The 22,005-nt window shown below is 37.5% G+C and overlaps 2 protein-coding genes across 2 annotated transcripts in view; both read left to right on the top strand.

Annotated features, from left to right (window-relative positions):
• Nucleotides 1–1,520, top strand: part of LOC119784904 (glypican-1-like) — a 53,523-nt gene extending 52,003 nt beyond the window's left edge. The window contains exon 10 of the mRNA XM_038287189.1: nucleotides 625–1,520. Coding sequence (XP_038143117.1) covers nucleotides 625–806 — 182 coding nt within the window. The 3' untranslated portion in view covers nucleotides 807–1,520. The remainder of the gene's footprint in view (nucleotides 1–624) is intronic.
• A 9,505-nt stretch (nucleotides 1,521–11,025) lies between these two features.
• LOC119784896 (ephrin type-B receptor 1-like) overlaps nucleotides 11,026–22,005 on the top strand; it is a 118,943-nt gene continuing 107,963 nt past the window's right edge. Inside the window, exon 1 of the mRNA XM_038287177.1 lies at nucleotides 11,026–11,346. Within this exon, the coding sequence (XP_038143105.1) occupies nucleotides 11,250–11,346 (97 nt within the window). The 5' untranslated portion in view covers nucleotides 11,026–11,249. The remainder of the gene's footprint in view (nucleotides 11,347–22,005) is intronic.

Here is a 22,005-nt window from a genome sequence, read left to right as displayed (position 1 = left end):
ATCCTTTTTATAGTTAAACATACATTTTCAGTTGAATACACTTATAGGTATTTATGCCTTAAACTATGAAATAATGGAAAGTATATAAAAGGGGTATGATGAAGTAAAACCTATTATTCATATGCCCTCTCCTTCTGATGTCCCATGATGTAAACTCTAGCTTCCTATTTCATGTTTGATTTCAAATCTACTGATCCAGTATTCCCATAACAAAGTATTTCCAAATAAATCAATTCTCACACACCATCCAGTACGCACAGTATGTATATCTGTACCTCAGAATCCAATTACTATTAAATTTTTTATAGGTCTATCATTCAATCAGTAAATCACCCCAGCCCAGCATGGTCGTATTTTATGTTATGGTAAATGGCATGTACTTATATAGCGCCTTTATTCAAGTTAGGAGACTTGACCAAAGCGCTTTACACTACATTCATTCACCCATTCACGCAATTATAATTAACATATTAGTAAATTTTATAGTTATTGATGATTATGATGAAAGTATTTTAAAGATGTCATCAGGGATGAACCATAGAAGTTACATTTTTGATAGGTATTCAAGGTTGAAAATGCTATTGCAGCCAAACTGAGTCTCAATTTTCCTGCATGACTCCACAGGTGAAGATATCAGCGGCTCAGGAAGTGGGATGTGTTTGAGCGCTCAATGTGCTCGGAACAGACCAGGGTTATACGCCTACGCACCGGAGACTAACCCTGTTGCAGGAGCAGCGATGGTTAACATCAGTGTGTTTAACCTACCACTGCTGCTCCTGTTTACTCTCCTGCTCCTTCAGCGATGATGGACCCCTTTGCAGACGCTTTGTATAAGGCTCTGAGGAGCCTGAGGACTGAACCATGGGAACTGGGGTTAAAAGGGAGGATGAATGAAACATAACTTTGCCAAAAAGACATTTTGTCTGACAGATGAACATTTTCCCTGACTTGAGGCAATGAAAATTGACCATATTCTTTACTTTGCCGAGCTTCAATGTGTTGTAGTTTGAATGTGAATTTGTGCGTGATCAGTGGATCTTTTAATGAGGATGTTTGAGAGAAGACAGTGACAATGATGAATGGTCATTATGAAGAAGATGTCTGTGTAGCTGCAGTTTCCTGTCAGCGGGTGACAATATCTATGGTGCATTCACCAAGATTTTTTTTATTTTCTGTTATTCAAGTTTTATGACTTAATCAGACCATGTACGCTGTAAATGTTTGTGTACATTACCATAATGATTGGCACCATACTGAGCCATGAATGTACAAGAAGAAACTCAACTCACAACGAAATCCATGTTACCTAATGTTATGATCAAGACATATAATTTGGTACATTCAGTTTAAAATAATGCCAAAAAAATCATCACACTCTGGAAATGTTGAAACGTGATTGCATTAGATTACCTTACCTTCACTTCAAAACAGGAAAGGAAAATTTCCCTTTTTAACAGTTGATTTCAATTGCAAATAAGGGAATAGCCTCACTTAAGCCTCCAATAAGCAAGAACACAAGTATTTAACCTCTTACACCCTAAGGGGGTATAAATAAATTTCTGCCTGACAAAAACACACAAAAGTAAATCACTTATAGCCTCACAGCTATTAGATTTAAGAAGAAACTTTTGGTACGTCTGTAAAGGTAAGATGTCATGAATGGTTTTCTGGTGTCAGCACCATTGTAGCTTTGACCCTGCCTGAAACATTAGGGACAAAATACAAAATATTTTGCATTTTTTGAAACTCGCCAAAATTTTCTTTGAGATAAACATTGCAAAACACTACCAAAATATTATTTATAGCACAAAAAAGTAGTACAGACTTTTAAATCTAAATGTTGTGTAGAAATATACCAAATTTGGACTCAATCAGATGAATCATATTTATTTTAGAATGGTATTAGTGAGAAATTTCTTAGGTGGAGGGGCCATTTTGGCACATTTATCCAAAAATGTCACCAAACTGTGCCAAATGTGTTTTTTACATCAATACTGGGGGTTTGTTAAAATGACGAGGTCACGTAGCAGCTGGACCCACCGGTGGGTCCGTAGGGTTCTAGGGGTTAAAGAGCCTATGTCATGCAAAATCAACAGTTTTTGAGCATTTAACCAAGGTAAACCGTGTTATGTACTGTTCCTTCATCAAGATCATGCATAAAGTGTTATTTCACTTGATTTATGCATCTCTGAGTAATCCTCATGAGTTCTAACTTAATAGACACACTCCCTGTCTCTTGAAAAGGAGAAGTTGGAGAATATCTAGAGTGTCACCTACAGAAAGCACCTACCAAGTACCAACCTACTTTTTGTTCATGAAGGAGTGATGTGATGCAATAAGTGATGATTACGGCACCTAACCTGCACAGGATAGCATCTTTTCTATTTTAGGTTCATGTCTAAGGGCCCGATCTTTAGATGGTGTGCAGGTCTTAAATCATTACATTTTCAAAGAAGGTGCAAAATTATTTGCATTTGCAATTCAGCAAAAAGTCTGTGCAAACATTTTTCTGTGTGTTTGCATCATCATTGTGCAGACTGCACAAATTCATGGATATGTAAATGTAAACCTTTACAATGTGCAAAAAAGGTATTTTCCAAATCAGAAACTATGGCTACATCTTATTTTTTCTTATTTCTTTTAAATGTTGGGTGCAAACAAACATGCAAAAATATTTTCTGTCATTGCTGCCATAAAGGAGGCGTTGGTACAATGATACAGGATGGATAGATATTCTGTCCATATCAAGATATTTGGACAGTGAAAATAACAATAGTCAAATTTTATCGATAAAGAAAAAATATCTTCCAATGCCTCCTTAAAGTAGAGCATTGGAATAACAGACAATATTTATACAATTAAACAAAATTAAAAGCAAAAAATAGAACTCAGATATTATGGCATGTTTATGAAAAAATAGAATTTCAAATAAGCTTGCGAAGTGGGTTCTCTTCGCAACAGGGATTTTTTTTCTCCCTTGATTTAATAAAACATAACATGTTTATTTTCTTTTACTTTTGTTTGGAGCAGTCTGAGATGGGAAATGCCGTACACTAGAAATAATATTTTTTTACTGCAATTAAAATTTCCTAATTATCAGTATTATCTCAATGGCTTTGAACCTCATCTTTGTTTTATGGCCATTCTCACACCGCTTGTAGAGCACACCATCAGCTCATTTTAATGGGAGGCCCGAATTACTTTGCACTCCTTAATTTTTGAGCAGCAATCTTTCAAAATCACCCGTAACACGCCCACTTACTGCACATACGAAAAAAATGCACATGCAATTTATTGCCTCTTATTCTGAATCATTGAAGATCAGGCCCTAAGTCGCCATAGTCTTTTTATTGGCCAGGAGAGGTCTCTGACTTTTTTCTGCCTTCAGAATTGGTTTGATACGGTGGTGCAATGCTATGGATGGCCCCCAGATGGAAGAGGCACCTTTGCTTTGAAGGCAAGGGTTTTCTTTCGAGGTTGAAAAAATTAAAAATACCTATTTAGTTCTAAAAAATGAACTTATGTGACTTAAAAGGCGTAAAAAGCATGATATGGGACCTTTAAACAAAGATAACTTAATGAGGGCAGGAAATATCCAAAGAATCCTGCTGTCAGTTTCCACAAAATAAAACAATGATTGTTCAAACGAACAAAAGACACCAAGTGAGAATATTTCTTAATGAATGCATTTCTGAGTTTAACTGATCTTTAAAGTGGCTGATTAACATGTACATCAATCCAAGTCGTTAAACACTGCACACGGTACAATGCACAGGTCCACTGGGTTTTTTTGTGATGTGATGAACACATGTCATTTTACAACAAAAACTGTTTCCAAGTCTCCAGGCTGCCTGAGTTTATGTATATACAGAATTTTTTGAAAGACTCATATATGACTACATATAACTGGTGATAATGTTGTTTACCCTGGCTTGCCTTTTTTAAACATCTACTTTCCTGTTACAGACATGCTTATTTACACAAATAGCAGCAGGCCTTACATATGCACATTCTTATCCAGTCTGGGATTCTGTATTAAGCAGATTTTTAATCATTGGTGTACTTAATCTCACTTTTCATCCATTAAACTGGTTGATTGTTGCAGATGACCGTGTCCCTTTGATTATTGTTTGGTATATTTGTATTATACTTAATTGCCCTTACAATATTCCCCCCCGTTTGTCACCATTTCCCTTTTTCCCCTTGGCATGGAGCAGCCGGCTTCCTTGGTCTGGCATAGAATCATGGGATATCCAAGGCTACGAAAGCTATGCCAGACCTGTCCTTCAAAACTGGCAAAAAGAAGACTCCATTAGTGGATTGCATATGCAGGAGTCTTAGAATTCGAACAAGCCACGGGGCCACGATATGATGTGTTTACCTGGCGAATCTGACGTTCCAAGGATGCAACCACCAGATTTGTACACACAACCTGTATATTGAGGAAGAAATTCAGCAAGCTAACTTTGGTGTGCTGGACCAAGAACAGAACTAAAAGTTGCAGTATGTGGCCTGAAGTTATCCACCCTCATTTTATGTCATCACCCTCAAACAACTTTCTATACTAAAAGTAAACCATTTTGTGAATATGGTTTTTTTTTTATGCCCATATATATTGTATATACACATGTAATTTTCATCTTTACATTTCTTTAAATCAGAATATTCTGTTTTTAGAACTCTACAATATTTTCTTTTAAGTTGAAAATTTGACCTTATTGTGCAATCTTTGTTTTTATTATATTTAATCCAATTACCATCACACAAAAGAGTTAGAAGATCATTGTCTGTTGCTAAATGTAAAATGGAGAAAAATGGCAAAGTAATTTTGCAAAAAGATAAATTAATTCTTTGTGTTAACCAATACAAAATGCTGATCTCGGTCACAGAAAACATTTATGTACAGAGTGAAAGAACTGAGCAAGCTGGCCTTCAAACTAGAGGTCTATACTATGAAGCCAGCTCAATGTCAGATAGTACTTCCCGTCTATTCAGTTTAACCAATCCACAGCAATGGCAGTCAGGATCAGCAGTACCACTAAACTGGTTAAAAACTCGCTAACTCAATCCACCTTCAGCTGATCATTAATCTGTGAATGTGACCGTATAAAGGGGCAGGTTCAGGGTAGCAGATCAATCACAGTCATGAGTGCAGCAGGAAGAGCGCCGTATTTCTGCTGAGAAGCATAAAAAATTATTTTACAGAAATACAAAGGGGAAAAAAAGTTTCAATGAAAAGTCAAACAGGGTGGTAGCATGAAAAGGACGCCAAATGATATGGCAAATGATTGCTGACTGTGTAAATAAGTTAACACATAGCATTCTAAACACTGTACTGCATATTAATGGAGTCTCCCTTGGGAGTGAACAGGACTTGTGAGCAGATAAAACAAAACACAAAAACATAGTTTCATCTGATTGGTTGGATTTTTCATTCAATCATGTATGGGCTGCAATAAAGCTGGAAGCTGATGCCACCATTGCAACATGTTAATACAAGAAGAGAACAGTCTGAGATAAATGGTAATAATCTACTCTAAACACAACAATACATGATAGATAGATAGATAGATAGATAGATAGATAGATAGATAGATAGATAGATAGATAGATAGATAGATAGATAGATAGATAGATAGATAGATAGATAGATAGATAGATAGGACATTGTAGAGGAGATAACATATAAGATATAGAACATAGTAAAAGGTTGGTATGGCAAAAAGGAGAAAAAAAATGAATAAATTGAAAACTATTCAATTTGCCAAGAACATATGTTGTTTTAACTACTTCTTTTTTTTCAAGGTCTTTTATTGTCATTTAGTTTTGTTCTTTCTGCTTTGAACCATATCGAGTCTGCAATGAAAGGGCATGTCATTGTTTCCCGTGCAGCAGACTGGCTGATGGGCGAAGCGTTTTCTAAGAATTCAGATCAATCCTGAAGCTGTCCTGCCCTGAAGTATTTTACCGTTCAGAATAAATTACCATGCAACTAGCCTCACTGAGAATTCAGTTCAGTTCATTTATACAGCGCCAATTAACAACATATGTCAACTCAAGGCCCTTTACAGACAGTTCAACCAGATCATGGGAAGTCAGATGGTTTAAGATTTCTATCTAGGGAAAACCAGCTAATTGCATCGAAGGCAGTCCCTCACACCAAGCATACTTGTAGTAACAGTAGAGAGGAAAAACTCAATTTTAACAGGAAAAAATCTCCAGCAGAACCTCAGTGTGAGCGACCATTTGCAGAGGCTGGGGTACATAAGCAGACATACAGAAAGAAGCAGAGAAACAAAAGGCAACCATCAGCCAGCTCCACAGGCGGCCCTGTCAAGGAAGCACACAGCCAGGCAGACGAGCTCCGAGACAGCTCCCATGCAGAGGATGAAAGAGAGCACACACAGCATAAATCCAGCTTTGTGGTACCGGAAGGTCAGAGTTAAACTTGAAGTTGTCCTGCTATCCTGCTTCGTGGTACAGTCCTCCATTCTGTTCTGGGTAAATATTCTATAGGGCAGTACTCCCAAAACACTAGACAAATGTCATGCAATTATACAGTACAAACACTAATCTACGCAAAAAAGGTCTGAAGATATCTCACATTAAAAATGGTAAAACATAAATGATCTGTTTCTCATTATTATCCATGATATAAACATGGTTGATGGAAAATCAACTTGAAATCCATGGAGTATTTTACATTTATTTTACATTTACAAGGACACCCCGTAAAAAGGACAGTATGATAAAGCAATTTATCATATTAGGGCAAAATTGGTTCTTAAAGCAGCTAAGTAACACCTGCAACACAATTTTAAAAGGTGACATTACTGCTGGAGATAGTTTAACTATTGCTCTGCTCACGTGGCTGCCTGTAGATCTTTTATTGATTTTTGGGGAAACATGGGAAGCTGGGGGACATGTAAATAAGGAAGGCAGCAAAGATCAAAGAAGTAATGACTGAATTGGTCCACAATTATTTTGATGTTGCAACAGTCACTACTCCTATGATTTCTGTTTTCTTTGTTCTTACAGACACATTATAGGGCCACAAAATCCCTTTACACACAGCTTAACAAAAAACAAAAACAAACAACTCACCCACAAATCCACACACAATCTGTGTGTCCACACATAAAACCTTTTTAAAGCAACATAGTCAGCCCACAGTGTATTAAAACCTCATGCTCAAGTTCATCTGAAGGTCTCATTTTCCAAACTGAATGCATTTGTTTTATCCAGTGGGAGTTTGTGCCTTGTGAGGCAAAGGAAGTGGCAGCAATGTTTCACGCTTCCAGATTAGACACATGTTCAGGATAAGCTTGTGCCAGGGAGAATAATAGAAATTGTTCCTCTTTTAAAAGGTGCTGGGAGGGTATTTAGGGAAATGTCACTCAACGTGGTCCAGGGAGTAAGGAAGTAAACGTAAGTAAAAACACCTGTGCAGGTGTTATTAACCTAATCCCCTCCATTCCCTGCAGTGCATGGCCACGTGTTCTAATGTAGTCACTTAACACTGCAAAACCTCTTTTTATGTATCATATTAACCCCAGGGTCTCTGCTAAAAACACAATTAACTTGTTAATTATTGAAAAGTATTTTAGGAGTCCAAGCAATGACCAGATATGAGTCTTGCATATTCTTTACCACAGTAATATATATGTATATATATATGTATATCTATATATATATATATATATATATATATATATATATATATATATATATATATATATATATATATATATATATATATATATATATATATATATTAGAAGATTAGTCATATATGTATATCTATATATATATATATATATATATATATATATATATATATATATATATATAGATATACATATATACACATACATATAGAAGATTAGTCACAAAATGGAAGAACTAGCTGGGAACAGTTGAAGTACGTGCAAGGACACCTGATTCTCAAGGACACCTGATTCTCAAGGACACCTGAATTTGCTGTAAATAAACATTTGCTAAATATTGAAAATAACAAAGCAGATAAAATTGGTGCTGCAGAGATGTATAAAAACACAGTTTATACCTTTCCTGCAATTATTTTTTTTTTTAATTACTGTCTCCGTTTGTTTTGTTGTTTTTTGTAGAAAAGGAAACTATTAAGCTAGGAGAGAAAGACACAAAAACATTAGAGGAGTTTTTCACTATCTTTTAAAAGTAAAAAAAAAAATCATAAACAATTTACAACAAAGCTACTGTGGTCCTCTAACTACAACAACTCGCAATAGTATCACACCCCTAAAACATTTCATTTTTACAAAAAAAATTATAAATGACCTAAACAATCACATAAAATCATAAAAGATTTAAAACAACTATCCAACAATGAACGTGTGTTCCAATACAAAACCATTAACAAAACTTATCAAAAGGTGCAGCTCAACTAGGGGTAGAAAAAGAAAACAATAAAACAATGTTTTAAAAAACAACAACAAGAAAACATTTCAAACTTTGATAAAAGTCATGTACATTTAATATTCATAGCAAATACATTTTAAAGGATCCTCTGTCATGGTTTTGTAAACTGTAGCTGGATCAGAGTGTGGACAGTAGCTCAGAAGCTGCATGATCAGTTTAGACATTTTAAGGAAGTTAGAAAAGGGAAGCTAGAAGGATAGTGCTGAAAATGGGACCATGTGGAAAACCCAGGAACTAGGAGGAGAAAACCAGACAGAGGAGAGAAGCATAGAGAACAGCATAACATAATGAGTTAAGTAACGAGAACCAGCTGATTTAAATTAAGATATGAGCTAAGAAAGATAAAGACAGGGAGGCATATATAACAGAAAAAAGAGCAGGCTAAGAACAAACCAGTATTCAGAACTAAAATAGCAGGAATGAGGAAAAAAATAGATAATAAAGAAACCAAAACACCCATGACAGCTTACTCTGAACTTCATCCTTTCCACATTTTCATATTAACAAATGTAGTGGCAGTGTTATGCTGATGGATTGCTTTTTCTTTGGCAAAGAAAATGGTCTTGTAATTATCTGAAATCAAGTCAAATTCACGCAGCCCTGCTTCCCATCCTATTTTTTATATCATTAAAATGCCCTTAACTAAAGAGTTCAAATTAAACAATTGACCAAAAATATTCCTGGTTTCCATATATTGCCATAATAAATGGGCTATTTTTTTCAGAATCTTGATGCTTCAACATGCAGATCACAATGAAAGTGAAAAGGGAAGACATGACAGTTTAATTGGCAAAAAAGTGAGGAAGAAGTGGTAATAAAAGACTGAAATTTGAGGAAGGAAGTATGACAGGGAGAACAGGAGGGTCACATGTAAAGGAGACAAGTGATGTGTAACAGCTGAATAAATGAGTGAGGATGAGGGAAATTATGTTGGCATAAGGGGTGAAGATGGGAAGCTTTTAGTCAGAGAGAGAATGAGGACTGGAAACTGATAAAGGAGAGAGGGAAGGCAGAGTCCGAGGATCCAAGCTTTCCTAAAGGACCACATGATATGTATTTATAGTCAGTGTAAATTCCATACAGAGATATTAGATTTAATTTGCTGCCAAGCACAATTGTCCCCTTATGCACTCTTTAAAGTGATTGCTCAAATCAGTCCTGTATGCTGATTTAAGTTATTTTACTTATTTTGTTTTTTAATTTATGTATTATGTGGAACATTTGTTTTTCTACAAAAAAATCAACTTTAAACAATATGTTTTTAGAAGTTTTTCTGACTGCATTTACTTTTTAAAGGTTTGTAACATATTTCTATGAAGTGGACCAAAGCGACCTTTGATTTAGACCGAATGCACTGAACATGATGACTTGATGAGATGAATGGAGTCTGGTGTGCGATTGCTTGGTTGGAAAGAAAACCTGTAGCCACACGGCCCTTTCTGGAACCGGTTTGAGACCCCTAAAGCTGCCTAATCAGTTTGCACCTCCAGGTACCAGAGCCTACAGACCAGTAGCTGTTACCTTAGAACTCTCCATTTTAGTTTAGGTTTTAATACTAATGAGATTGTGTTTATGTGGTTACTTTATTATCAAAAGGAAACTCAAACTGAGCTATTTTCCTATAGACTTGAGAATATTTTTTCGTTTTTAGATATAAAAAACAATAGCCCAAGAGCTACAGCTTTAAGTGCAGGGAAAGTGGATCTGCAAAGAGGTGACAAGTTGGGTTTAAACACACTGTACCAATTGTTTACATATACATTTGCAATAACGTACTTTAACTGTAATATGCAATTACCTTCCACTGCACTTTAATTTAGATAGCTTGTGTCCAAACTTTATTCATTTTATAGTAAAACCAATCTGTATATATGCTAGTATACATAAATGTAAAAACTATTTTTATAGTAATATCCACCTGTATATCATACTCGGTACATATCCAGCAATAAATTTAGTTCATAACACTAGTGATCTATATATTATATTCATCTATTAGTAAGACTCTGTTTATAATGGTATTCATCTCCATACTCATTCAGTAGTATTTATGGAGCCATTATTTATCCTGCACTTGCTGCTATTGCACTTCTGGTTAGACCTAAACTGCATTTTGTTGCCTTGTACCTGTACCTGTGTAATGACAATAAAGTTGAATCTAATCCAATCTAATCTAATCTAATCTAATCTAATCTAATCTAATCTAATCTAATCTAATCTAATCTAATCTAATCTAATCTAATCTAATCTAATAGTACATCACACCTTTATGCATTATTTTATTTATTGTAAAAGAAAACAAAGTTCAGAGCTGTATTATTTTTCATCACCTTCCATATTACGCACCACTTTTTGGTGACCTTTAACATACCACCCTGACTCCCTTTAAAAAAGTGAAGAAAATGTGGAGAAAATCTCCAGATTCCTATGATGTCTGCAGCTATGAATTATGCTGTGTTGCTTTTCGCCACAAGATGTCGCTGTTTAGCTAACTCTGCAGAGGTCCCGGGGTGGAAAGGAGGTGAGGGGGGGCTGGGGCTGACCATTGGACACGCAGCTCAGGTCAGATTGGAAAGACTGGGTTATTGGTTTTCAAGCCGGCATCCTCCCTTCTGATTGGACAGGAAGGTGTCGGAGAAAACAAGAAGACAGATCCAACAGCAGTTTGTCTTCCCTCAGTCTCCACTGACTCCGCCGCCTGCTCCCGTATGCACCACACTGAAGACTGAGATGTGACTGCTCACAGAAGGAATACAGCGTGTCTCCCTGGGATTTCTCTATTTTATTCTCTGATGATGGAAGCGGACAGGCGTGGAGGGATCGTGGCCGTGCTGGTCACTTGGGTTGCGCTGGTTCTCTCTGTGATTACTCTAGTGTGCGCAGTGGAGGGTAGGTGGGCATTTATTGGTGTTAAACTGACGCAGGGTAATACCTGGAGTTCATTAATGCAGAAAATTATGTGTAATCAGGGGACTTCAACTGAGCTTGTTTCAGCAGTTTTTTTCTTTTTCTTACTTTGTTTAAGTTTATCCTAAGCGTCCAAAAATAATTTGGGGAAATAGATGTGCTGTTGTTTTTCTTGTCTTTTTCTCCTTTTCAGTTAAGTGTCCTTATTTAACCTGCTTATTGTATTTGGTGTGTTTCTTTCCACTATATTTCAATTATTACATATCTTTGTAAAAGAGCACATGCATAAAACAGAAATAGTTTCCACTGATTTACTATCAGCAGTCTGCATGTATTTTATGCGGTCCATGCATGTCCTGTTGCCCACAGTCCTTCTGCAAAGCGTGATGTGAATATAGTTTATGACAATAATGTGTGTTATTTAGTTTCAAATATCCACATGTTTCCTCTCTTGAGTGCACCATCGCAGCTCTGCTATCACACAGTCTGCTGGAGCAGCAAAGTGAATCATAATTATAGCTCACAGGTGCTTGGTGGCCCCCCATGCTTCCACCTCCCCCACTGCTTCTCCTCTCCAACATCACCTCTTTCTCCACCTGCTGTTTCCAGAAAGCGTCATCTTCCCGCAAGCTCCTTTCCAAACACCACCTTCTGCCTCTTCTGTTGCGTGCCCCTCCAACCCTAATCTCCTGTTATTCTCAGAGCATCACGTTCTGCAGCTCCTGCTGCTTCTGCATCTCCTACCGCTCTTGTTTTCTGCTGCTGCTCCTCCCTGCCAAGCAAGGTTATATCTATTCCGTCTCCAACAAACATCCCCTGCTGTAACTTTTTGTTTGACTTTTTCTGCAAATTTATCTTCCTCTCTTATATTCTTTTCTTTCCTTTCTTTGCAACACCCTCACCTGGTCACTCCTTTTTTTTTCTTCTCAGACATGGTCTATTTTCCCCTGTGGTTTCTGTGTACATCACTTTTTGCCTCAGAGGCTTTCAAAATAGTATAATGCCAGAAACTGGTACATGTAGTCTTCTTCTCAAGCATAAGCTCCTTGTTCTTCCTCCACTCAAAGCATAGTGTTCCAAATTATCTTCTTCTGAAGTCACATTATTCATTCCTTTCTTGCTCATTGCAATTTAAAGTTTCTCTTGAATGACTCCATTGTACTTTTTTAAAAAGTTATTTTTTCCAAAAGTATCTGTAGTTTTCTAAATGAGTATTTGTGCTTTGCATTGTTTCGTTTCCTCTCCCGCTCCTTCCTGCTGCTTACCCTGACAACCTCCTCTTCCATGTTGCCTCCTGCTGCTGCCGTTGCTTCTGCTGGCTCGGTTGTTGCTTATGGAAGTGCTAGATTAGTCCTCTGCTGTGTGTTAATGGTGCGTGTAACAATGGGCCCTTTGCCTAGTCTCACCTATTATGAGATGTGTAAATGTGTGGAAGGGCAGCTGTATTTTGATTAAAGAGAATGCTACGTGGACCAGGCTGTTTGTGTGTGTGTGTGTGTGTGTGTTGGAGTTTATGCATTTGTTGGTGTGGCGAAAAAAGGAGGTAGGTGGTTTTAACCAAAGAGGTGAGACAATTATTGTAGGCACACTGTGGGTGGTGGATTGTTTTGTGGCCACAGTGGCCTTTTCATGGTAAGTAGGTGCCTAATGAGCTGATGTATACACTTATTGGACTGTGTTAGAGTAAGAAAATCACTCTCTGTTGGCATGTGTTCAGTTACTTATTATGATCCCGGCCTTACACATCTAATGCCTTACACAGTCAGCCTGATATTGCTCACAAAGTCATGTCATCTGTACCTCATAGTAAAGAGAATATCACCTAAGAGTTGATCTATTTTAAACATTCAAATCAAAATCCTATGCATAGCGATACATTTATATATTTATGATTATAGATTCTAACAAAAAATTGGCCTAACACAAAGGAAGCGGCAGATGCAGTCCGTGATCTGGATATGTCTGTGCCTGGTGGTTCTGGAATCATTGACTCACAGCTAAAGTCCACCTCTTATGAATCTTCACAAAGTCTTGAGATTTGCTTCTGAATCCTTTTAAATCTGTAGTCATCCCTGTTGCTTGCCACCTTCCTTCAACCTTTTTCTGTCATGGAAACTTTCAGAAAACAGGCTATGGTGCAGCACTCATTGAGCAGGCATTTTATTTTTTATTTGCCAATACAGATTTTGGTGTACAGTCTGTAACAGTTGACTTTCTGCTTGTCAACTGTTATGTCAGCTGCTTTTGTTTTTTTGCATAAATGTGTTGGGTATTGCATTGTTAAATTCTTTTATTAAAGTATTTATCATTTCATAAGAAAGAGAACTTGGTTGTTAGCTATACCAATCAGAATACTAGGTTTACATTCTAATAATGATTCTAGCTAAAATAGATTCTACTCTTAAAATTGATATTGATAAATATTTTTTTTATGTAATGAAATCCCTTTATTGTCCCACAATGAGGAAATTCCCTCTCTGCATTTTGACCCATCCCCTTGGGGAGCAGTGGGCTGTCTTAGTGTGGCGCCCGGGGAGCAGTGTGGGGTTAAGGGTCTTGCTCAGGGACCCAGAATTCACGGTGTGGGGATAGAACTGGGTACTAGCAACCTTCTCAGAGCACAAGCTCTAAACACTAGGCCAACACTTCCCATTGTGTCATTATTTATTGTCATTTGTCTGTTTTTCATTTTTCTATAAGAGCATAAAAAAGGATTTGAAAAACAATTTTCAGCAATTTCATTTATTGATTATATTCATATGATATTTGGTAAATAGTGCAATAAATATGTTTTCTCAGAATAGAAAAGCTGGTCAATTTTTCCATACATAGAAACAAGGTTGTAACTATTTAAGTGCGAAGGTAAAGTATATTAACTCTGCCTTTAATTATATTTTTGGCTCGAATTAAGGTCCTTCTAATTATAATTATTGGTAGGTACTGGGCTGCGGCCGACCTGTTTCATCATTACCTTAAGAAAAATAGTGTCTGGTTAAAGTTTGAGACACAGAAAGTCTTCACATTGTTATTTCTACCAAATCCACCAGATTTAGTGAGATATTGGTATAAATTTTGAAATTAAAAGTGGATAAATTAATCATAATAACCGAGGGCACCTCTTGGGTCAAAGGGTTAAAATGAGACATCGAAGAATCATTTCCAAACTCTTCCTTCCTTCCTTCCTTCCTTCCTTCCTTCCTTCCTTCCTTCCTTCCTTCCTTCCTTCCTTCCTTCCTTCCTTCCTTCCTTCCTTCCTTCCTTCCTTCCTTCAGCCCTTTTACAGTCTTCCAGGAGTTTGTTTCAGATAAGATTATACAAACTGAGTGCTGCTTCTCCATGTCTGGTTCTAGTTCTGGGTAGACAGAGTAGACTGAAACTAGAAGACCTGAGTGATCTGGGAGGCTTGTGCACTGGCAACAAATCTGTTATGTATTGAGGTGCTGATTCAGTGATTTTTGACTAACATAAGGATTTTAAAGTCTATTATCTGAGTTACAGGGAGCCAGTGGAAGGACTTCAGATAAGAGCTGATGTGCTATACTGTCTGAGTTCTAGTCAGAACACAGGCAGCAGAGTTTCAGATCAGCTGCAGCTGTCTGATGGCCTTTTTATGCAAACCTATGAAGAAGTTGTGGCAGTAATCAGAATCCATGCAGTGTACCTGTGCTCTGAAAATACTAAAACTGACCAGTGGGAGAGGATGTGTAATTTAAAGAAATCAAAAGTGGCCAGAAGATTATTAAATATGGGTTAAATGCAATAGATAATCAGAAGTGAAATATAAATAGTAACACAGTTAAAGATTGTTCTGATGTATTGAATATCTATTTGACTCATTTCATTAGCGTGGCCCTTACTTTTAGAGCTGTAACTTTAGATGAAAGGTTTAAAAGAGAAGGCATCATGGGAGCTCTGTAGAGAATTACTGATGGGCAGATCACAAAGAACTGTAATATCCAGCGTACACTGAAGAAGGTAAGCTGTAAAGTACATAGACTGTCAAATCAGCATCTAGACAATATCACAGTGCTAAAAGATATTCAGTCACACAGATATCATTAGGTTTATTTTCATTTAGACAACTACATTAAATTAACAGTTTCCTAATTTTTAGATTTTTTTTAATTTTTTTTATGAGGTCAATCATCCCAGGTCTCTCTTGTAAAAGAGATTTGTAATCTCAATGAGATGTACCTGGTTAATTAAAGATTACATACATCATTCTGTAAATTTTACTGTTCACTGTCAGTTCACTGCAGAATTTGAAAAGATGTTGGATGATTTTTTTTTTTTGTTTACAAATACACTCCTAAGAAGTTGAACAAATTTTAATGAGGAGTGGAGATATAGGAAAACAGTGAGCATGCCTGAATACTGGGCAAAAAAAAAAAAACAGTAAGCAGGATTTACGGCAGCTCACTATCAAATACGTGTCTTGCATTGTTTGCTGACCTTTGTGTTCTTCCAGGATTTTTACCCACTCAGCAAGCCTAAATGGTGCTTCAAAAATCCTGCTTTTGACCCTTTTATTCTGAAAGTCAATGCAAAGCCTGACCCAGCAGATATTATTTGGCATAATATCTCACAAACAAGCTCTTGTCGAGCAGGAAAGTCACTCTGTTTCTGACCCAAATGTCCAGTCAGCAGCAGACTCTGCCTCCTAAATTGCTGATTTGTGCCAGTGTTGAGTGTCAAAGATGCTTAATTTAGCTCTGCTAATGGAAGAAATTGTTGTTGTGGCCTGTTTGGAATTTCAGTAAATGGTTTTACTTATCCATATCAGTGAGACTAAATGGGAATTGCCCTGTGGATGTGTGACTGGAATTTAAGCATCAATTTTCTTTCAAATATGCACCACTTGTTTCGTCATGCTGTGATGGGCTAAAGGTTAAACAAGAGAGATGTGTTGGCATTTGCATCACAAATTTTTATCTCTTCAACTTTTTAAAAAACATATATTGTCATTACAAAAAATATTCAGATGCCATGTGGTGTCTCAGCTTTTTTTCTTCCAAAAATGCATACATACTGCAGTCTGCACCATGCTTCTCTCAGCTCATGTTTTAAACATGCTATTTCGATATTCACCCTCTGACAGGTTATCAATGTGACAGAAAGACAGTTGACCTGGGAAAAAGTACAGGCTTGGAAGAGAAATCTTTGGACCTGCCCTGAAGTCTTTACTCCTGTTTTTTTTTCAGTTAAAGTTTCCTTCCGGGACTGCCTCCGGTTTTAAGATTTATCTTGTCACAACAAGATATATATTCAGACATTTTTTTTTTTCTTTATTGGAGTACTTGGAACCAGTGGAAATGTTAATCTGGGCTGTGAGGCCCAGAAATGGTTGCTGTATTTTTCATGGCCTATTGGACATTAAGAGGCAATTTTCGATCTGTCAGTACAGCATTAGATTTTGCACTCCATACCCAGAGGCTTTCAGACTTCGCTTTTACAGCTTTCAGTTGTCTAGGAAGTCATTCTAGCAAAACATACCTAATGTTTACAGAAATCTTACTAATTAGTTAAATTAGTGTGAAAATTGATCCTTATTTATGAAACTTAGCACATTTCCTGAAACTCCTCAAACTATCCGTTATCACTTTCTAAAATAAGACAAACACAATCCATCTTACAGCTATAGATGTTTTTACGCATATGCATTCTTTTTTTTGTTTTAGACCACATGAGAGGAATACATGTTTATACGAACCTGTATATATAAAACTTACTTGCTGTAAGTATTGGCCTTGCAAGATTTATGTTGAAAAACAGAAAAGAAAAGTTAGACAATTTTTTTTTCACCATTAGTTTATTTTTATCTATTAATTTAAGTCTTTAAAATAACCAATTTAAAGGTAAGATTAGCTACGTAGTACTTGAATGAATGCATAGAAGAATGGACATGCAAAGATGTTCTTCTGTTGAATTAAAACAAAATTGAACTAATATTTTTTGGATCAAAGGAAGAATTTTGATAAGTTAAGACACAAATTTGATAACACATCTGAAAACCACTAGTTAGGCAGGTTGTAGTGATGGACTCAGACCTGAACCTTCAGAGGAACATAAAGAAAGCTACAAAGCTGGCCTTCAATCATCTAAAGAACATCTCCACGATTCAAGGACTAATACTTCAGCAGGACCTATAAAAACTAATTCATGATTTCATCTTAATTACTGCATTACTTTATCACTGCATTGCTTTATTACTGCATTGGCCATTTCCCAGGTCTGTCAAAAAACTTAATCAGACAGCTGCAAGGTAATCCAGAATTCTGCTTCCCGTATCCTTACCAAAACAAAGAAAGTGGACCCAATCACCATGGTTCTAAAATTTTTAACACTGGCTCCCTATATCTCAGTGAGTGTATCAACTGCCCAAACCTCTCGGGTCATTTTGTTCAAATCTAATCTGTGTATCCAGTACAGAATATGAAGAAGTAGCTTTTACTTATGCTGGACTAATGAACATCTCCCCCAGAATTTGCAAAACCACTCAGATTCTTTAAATCCGGAATAAAAATGTGTTTGTTTGGAGTGGCCTTTGATCTACACATAAAATTTCCTCTCATTTTTCTATTTTCCTTGTATTGTAATTATCTAATTTTACGTATTCATTTTTAGTTTCTATAATTATTCATGTTGGCCTTTTTGTAGCTTTTGTCATCTGCGAATTACTTGTGTTACCCACTAAACTATCAGTCGCCATGACAAAAGAAGCATTGCGTCCCCTCATACTTCAGTTCGGTTTGTTTATATAGCACCAATTCACAACACATGTCACATCAATGCTCTTTACAGTTTACCAGATCATGCAGTCAAATTGATACAGTTTTCTGTCTAAGGAAAACCAGTTGATTGCATCGACTCTCTGATTTGAATGCAATCCCTCACGCTAAGTATGTTTGTAGTGACAGTGGAGAGGAAAATCTCCCTTTTAAAGGGAAGATACCTCCAGCAGAACCAGGCTCAGTGTGGGCGTCCATCTGCCGAGGCTAAATGGGGTTCAAGGAGACAGAAGCAGAGATACAAAAAGCAGCTGGAAAAGGCGGCCACGTCCAGGAAACACACAGCCAGGCAGACAAGCTCCTTGCCAACTACCATGTCAGAGGATGAAGAGAGCACATCAAGCCAGTCACAGTCAAAACAGGACTACACTGAAAAACAGACCAATCTTGAAACATCTATAAACAAAGGTGTTGATGGCAGCAGCACCGCTGACATTTCTCTCCAGGATGGTGTCACAGCCAAACAGGAAAAGACGAGGCAAAGCTGCTATGAGAAAAAGCAGAGAAAGCATAACTTTAGAGATTGAACTAACAGATTCTGCAGAGTGGAAGAATAGAGGCAGAATGATGTAGGGGTCCCTATGTCCTCCAGAAGTCTAAGCCTATAGCAGCATAACTAGAGAGATAGATCAAGATAACTTGAGCTACCTCAGGTTATCCTACTTTTTTCCATACACATTTCAGTGATGTCACATCAAATGCATCGTGTTTAGGGGTAATTTGGTTAAAAAAAATAGAACAAAGCAGCAAACATAGACTACTACAAGTCTACTTCCACACCTTTAAAGATAAGAGGAACAGAATTCAGAGAGAATAATGGCAGCAAAAAGAAGACAACAGACATCCAGAGTAAACATTAAAAAAGGCTTCAGAGCAGGGGTTTATCCGGTAGATATCCATATGTATGGAAAGCAAACCTATGGTATTAGTATTAGTGTGTGTATCTGGGGTCTGGGGCCTGGGGTCTGTGTCCTGATGTTGTGTGCCATCAGAGGGAGTAGAGCACTAGTGTAGCCCAGGTCCGGAGTCAGAAACCACAGCCAAGCCATGGTCAACCCCAAGCCGAGCAGAGAGAGTAGAGGTGTGAAAGACCCCATACCAGCGCCCCTCCTCCTTGGATGTAGTGTTGCTGCCTGTTGGACTACTGTGTATTTAAAACTTGGGGGAGGGTAGGTGTGCCCCCCTTCCTCTCCCACCCTAAACCCTAGGTGTCTACAGTAAATGCATTAGAGCATTGGGTTTTTTAATAAAACAATTCAGTGCTTAGCTTCATTTTACCAGCTGCAAACAGTCCTTGTAAAGGCTTGATAATGCTAAGGTGGCCCAATACTAAAATTAGTTTTACACCCCTGATGTCGACAATAAAAACAATAACTATTTCATTTGTGTAGCTTCTTTTGATGAAAATATAAACTGTTTTAGCAACAAGGGAACACAGATTAAGTTTTGTTAAAATGATTCAACATACTAGCACTTCGAACCAATTTAAATAAATTGTATTTTTCTGATATGAAAATAATAATGGGTAGTGTTACAGAAGAGAAAGCTGATGGGCTTAAAGAAATCCCCCCCCCCCCTCCTTTTTACTGGGGGTCCATTATACTGTCACTTCAACTAATTTGCAGCTCAAAGAGTCACATCAATACTTGCCTGTGTTAGGAAATGGCAAAGGCAGGCTCCTTGAGTTGTTCTGTCTTCAGTATTGATTCTCTTTTTCATCATGCAAGGTAAGTGTTAGCATCAATTACTCTTTGTTTCTGACTAAATGATTTCTTGACAGTCTTACAGAAGACACGTTATACAATCAAATAAAAAAGATATTGTGAAAAAAAAGGGGGGGGGGTGCTAATGGCTGACAGATTTTGTGTGGCTGCTTTGTTGTTATGCGGACCTTCAATGAAAACCCAAACCAAACACCTTTGTTGAGCATCAATCAGTAAGTTATAAAATAATGCATAATTATTATACTAAACAAACAATAAAAAATAAAGTTCTCATGTCCAATTTTTTACAAACTTTAAGAAAGTAGACCATTACATTTCATTTAATTTATTGCAGAAAGTGAACCACAGTCTGGGGTAGGAGGGAGTTTGTTGAGGGCAGCTGCCCAGGAAAGAGCTCATTATAGCACCATTTACACTAACATTTTGAAACCACGCTGAGATCGGTCCAAGCATGGTAATCGAGATAACTGTTGAATGTAAATGGAACACAAAACTGACCGCGCCAGACACTACCGACCAACGCTAAAATGGCAATAGTTCATCAGTAGGGCTCGGCGTGGTTCAGTTCTGGCTTGGTTCTCAGATAACAAAGAGTGCATGAGCAGGCCACGTCATCTTCTCACAATCATGAAATTTCAGAGATTCATAAAAATACTAGCTTCCCTACCGTACCACACGATTTCCAGTGATGATTCTGTTTAGCATTGTGATGAACCTCAAAGTCTTTTGTTGTTTTCTGTGCCTGTAAGCCCTGATTAGACTATCGTTTGGGATCCACTTCCCAAAAGCCGACTCTCTCAAGTAAATTCACCAAAGGCTGCCTACTGTCTGAATATTACGGGCGCTGCCATGTCGTTTTGCATGTTTACCACTAGAGAGCAGTAGTACTGTAGATTGTCGCTAGGAGGCGAGGAACCATGCTAGCGTGGTGTGCAAATGGCATTAAGGAACGAAGCTTGGCATGGTTAACTGATACAAGCTTAGCACGGATCACTTTTCAGAAGGTAGTTTAAAGGCTGATTTATACTCAGAAACCAGGTTGTCTCCATGTGTGTCGCATTTAATGCAAATGTGCCCCTGCTGCAGACACTCTGCTGAACCTCTCCAAAATAGTAGGTGACTGCAGACAGTGCCGAAGACAGGAGGCATTTGATTGGTCAAATCTACATCCACTCTACATCATGTGTATTTCCTGTTTGGTACCTTACCGGCTTGTTTTGTTTGTATGACCGCCATCTTGGAAAACGACTCCTGAAGTTGGACCAGCTAGATGAGCGAGGTGCGCGAGAATCCTTTTTACACCTGGATCTCTGCTCTTTTTCACCCTCATGTCCCTCCGTTGTCGCAAAAAATTTCCCCCACTTCCTCACCGCCTTGGTCGTAACTAGACCCACAGCTAGTTCGTGATTGTACCTCTTGTGTTGTGGCATGGAATAACATAGCGCAGGCCAGGTTTCAATATTGGGCATGAATCATTAATATCTGCGACAAGCTCACTGTGACACAATGCTGCGGGGACTATAATCAGCCCTTAAATGGGGCATATGTCACTTCTGTCTCCCTTAGTGAGGTCACATCCATCCCTCAGACAATAAAAATAGATCCAATAACTCCATTGTAAACATAGAATAGTCCAGTCATTTTAGACACAAAAGCAGGATTTCAACAAATGTGCTGTAAATTGTTAAAATTGTTCCCAGGGCATGTAGACGGCACTATTCAATTCAGTTCATTTGAGTAGGGCCAAAGTGCCAATTCACAACACATGTAATCTCAAGGCACTTTACAGAGACAATTCAGTCAGATCTTACGATTAGATTGGTTAAGTTTACTATCTAAGCAAAAACCAGCTGATATCATCGAGTCATTTACTTAGCAAATTACACTCCTCGATGAGCCTGTCGCTGTAGTAAACGTTTACTTGCATTTTTTTGTTGACTAAAAAATCAAAAGAGATATCTAAAGTTAGCACACAGCTTCAGTTGCTTCAGCTAGTAACCACTGATCAGGCCCGAAATCTAGGTGTGCTGGATTCAGACTTAAACCTCCATAAGCATTTAAAGACAATTACAAGGTCGACTTTCTATCACCTGAAGAACATTTCCAGGATTAAAGGACTAATGTCTAAG

Source organism: Cyprinodon tularosa, unplaced genomic scaffold, assembly GCF_016077235.1.
Source record: "Cyprinodon tularosa strain WSP-4 unplaced genomic scaffold, ASM1607723v1 ctg106, whole genome shotgun sequence".
NCBI classification, from domain to species: Eukaryota; Metazoa; Chordata; class Actinopteri; order Cyprinodontiformes; family Cyprinodontidae; genus Cyprinodon; species Cyprinodon tularosa.
This window is presented reverse-complemented; position numbering and strand designations above follow the sequence as displayed.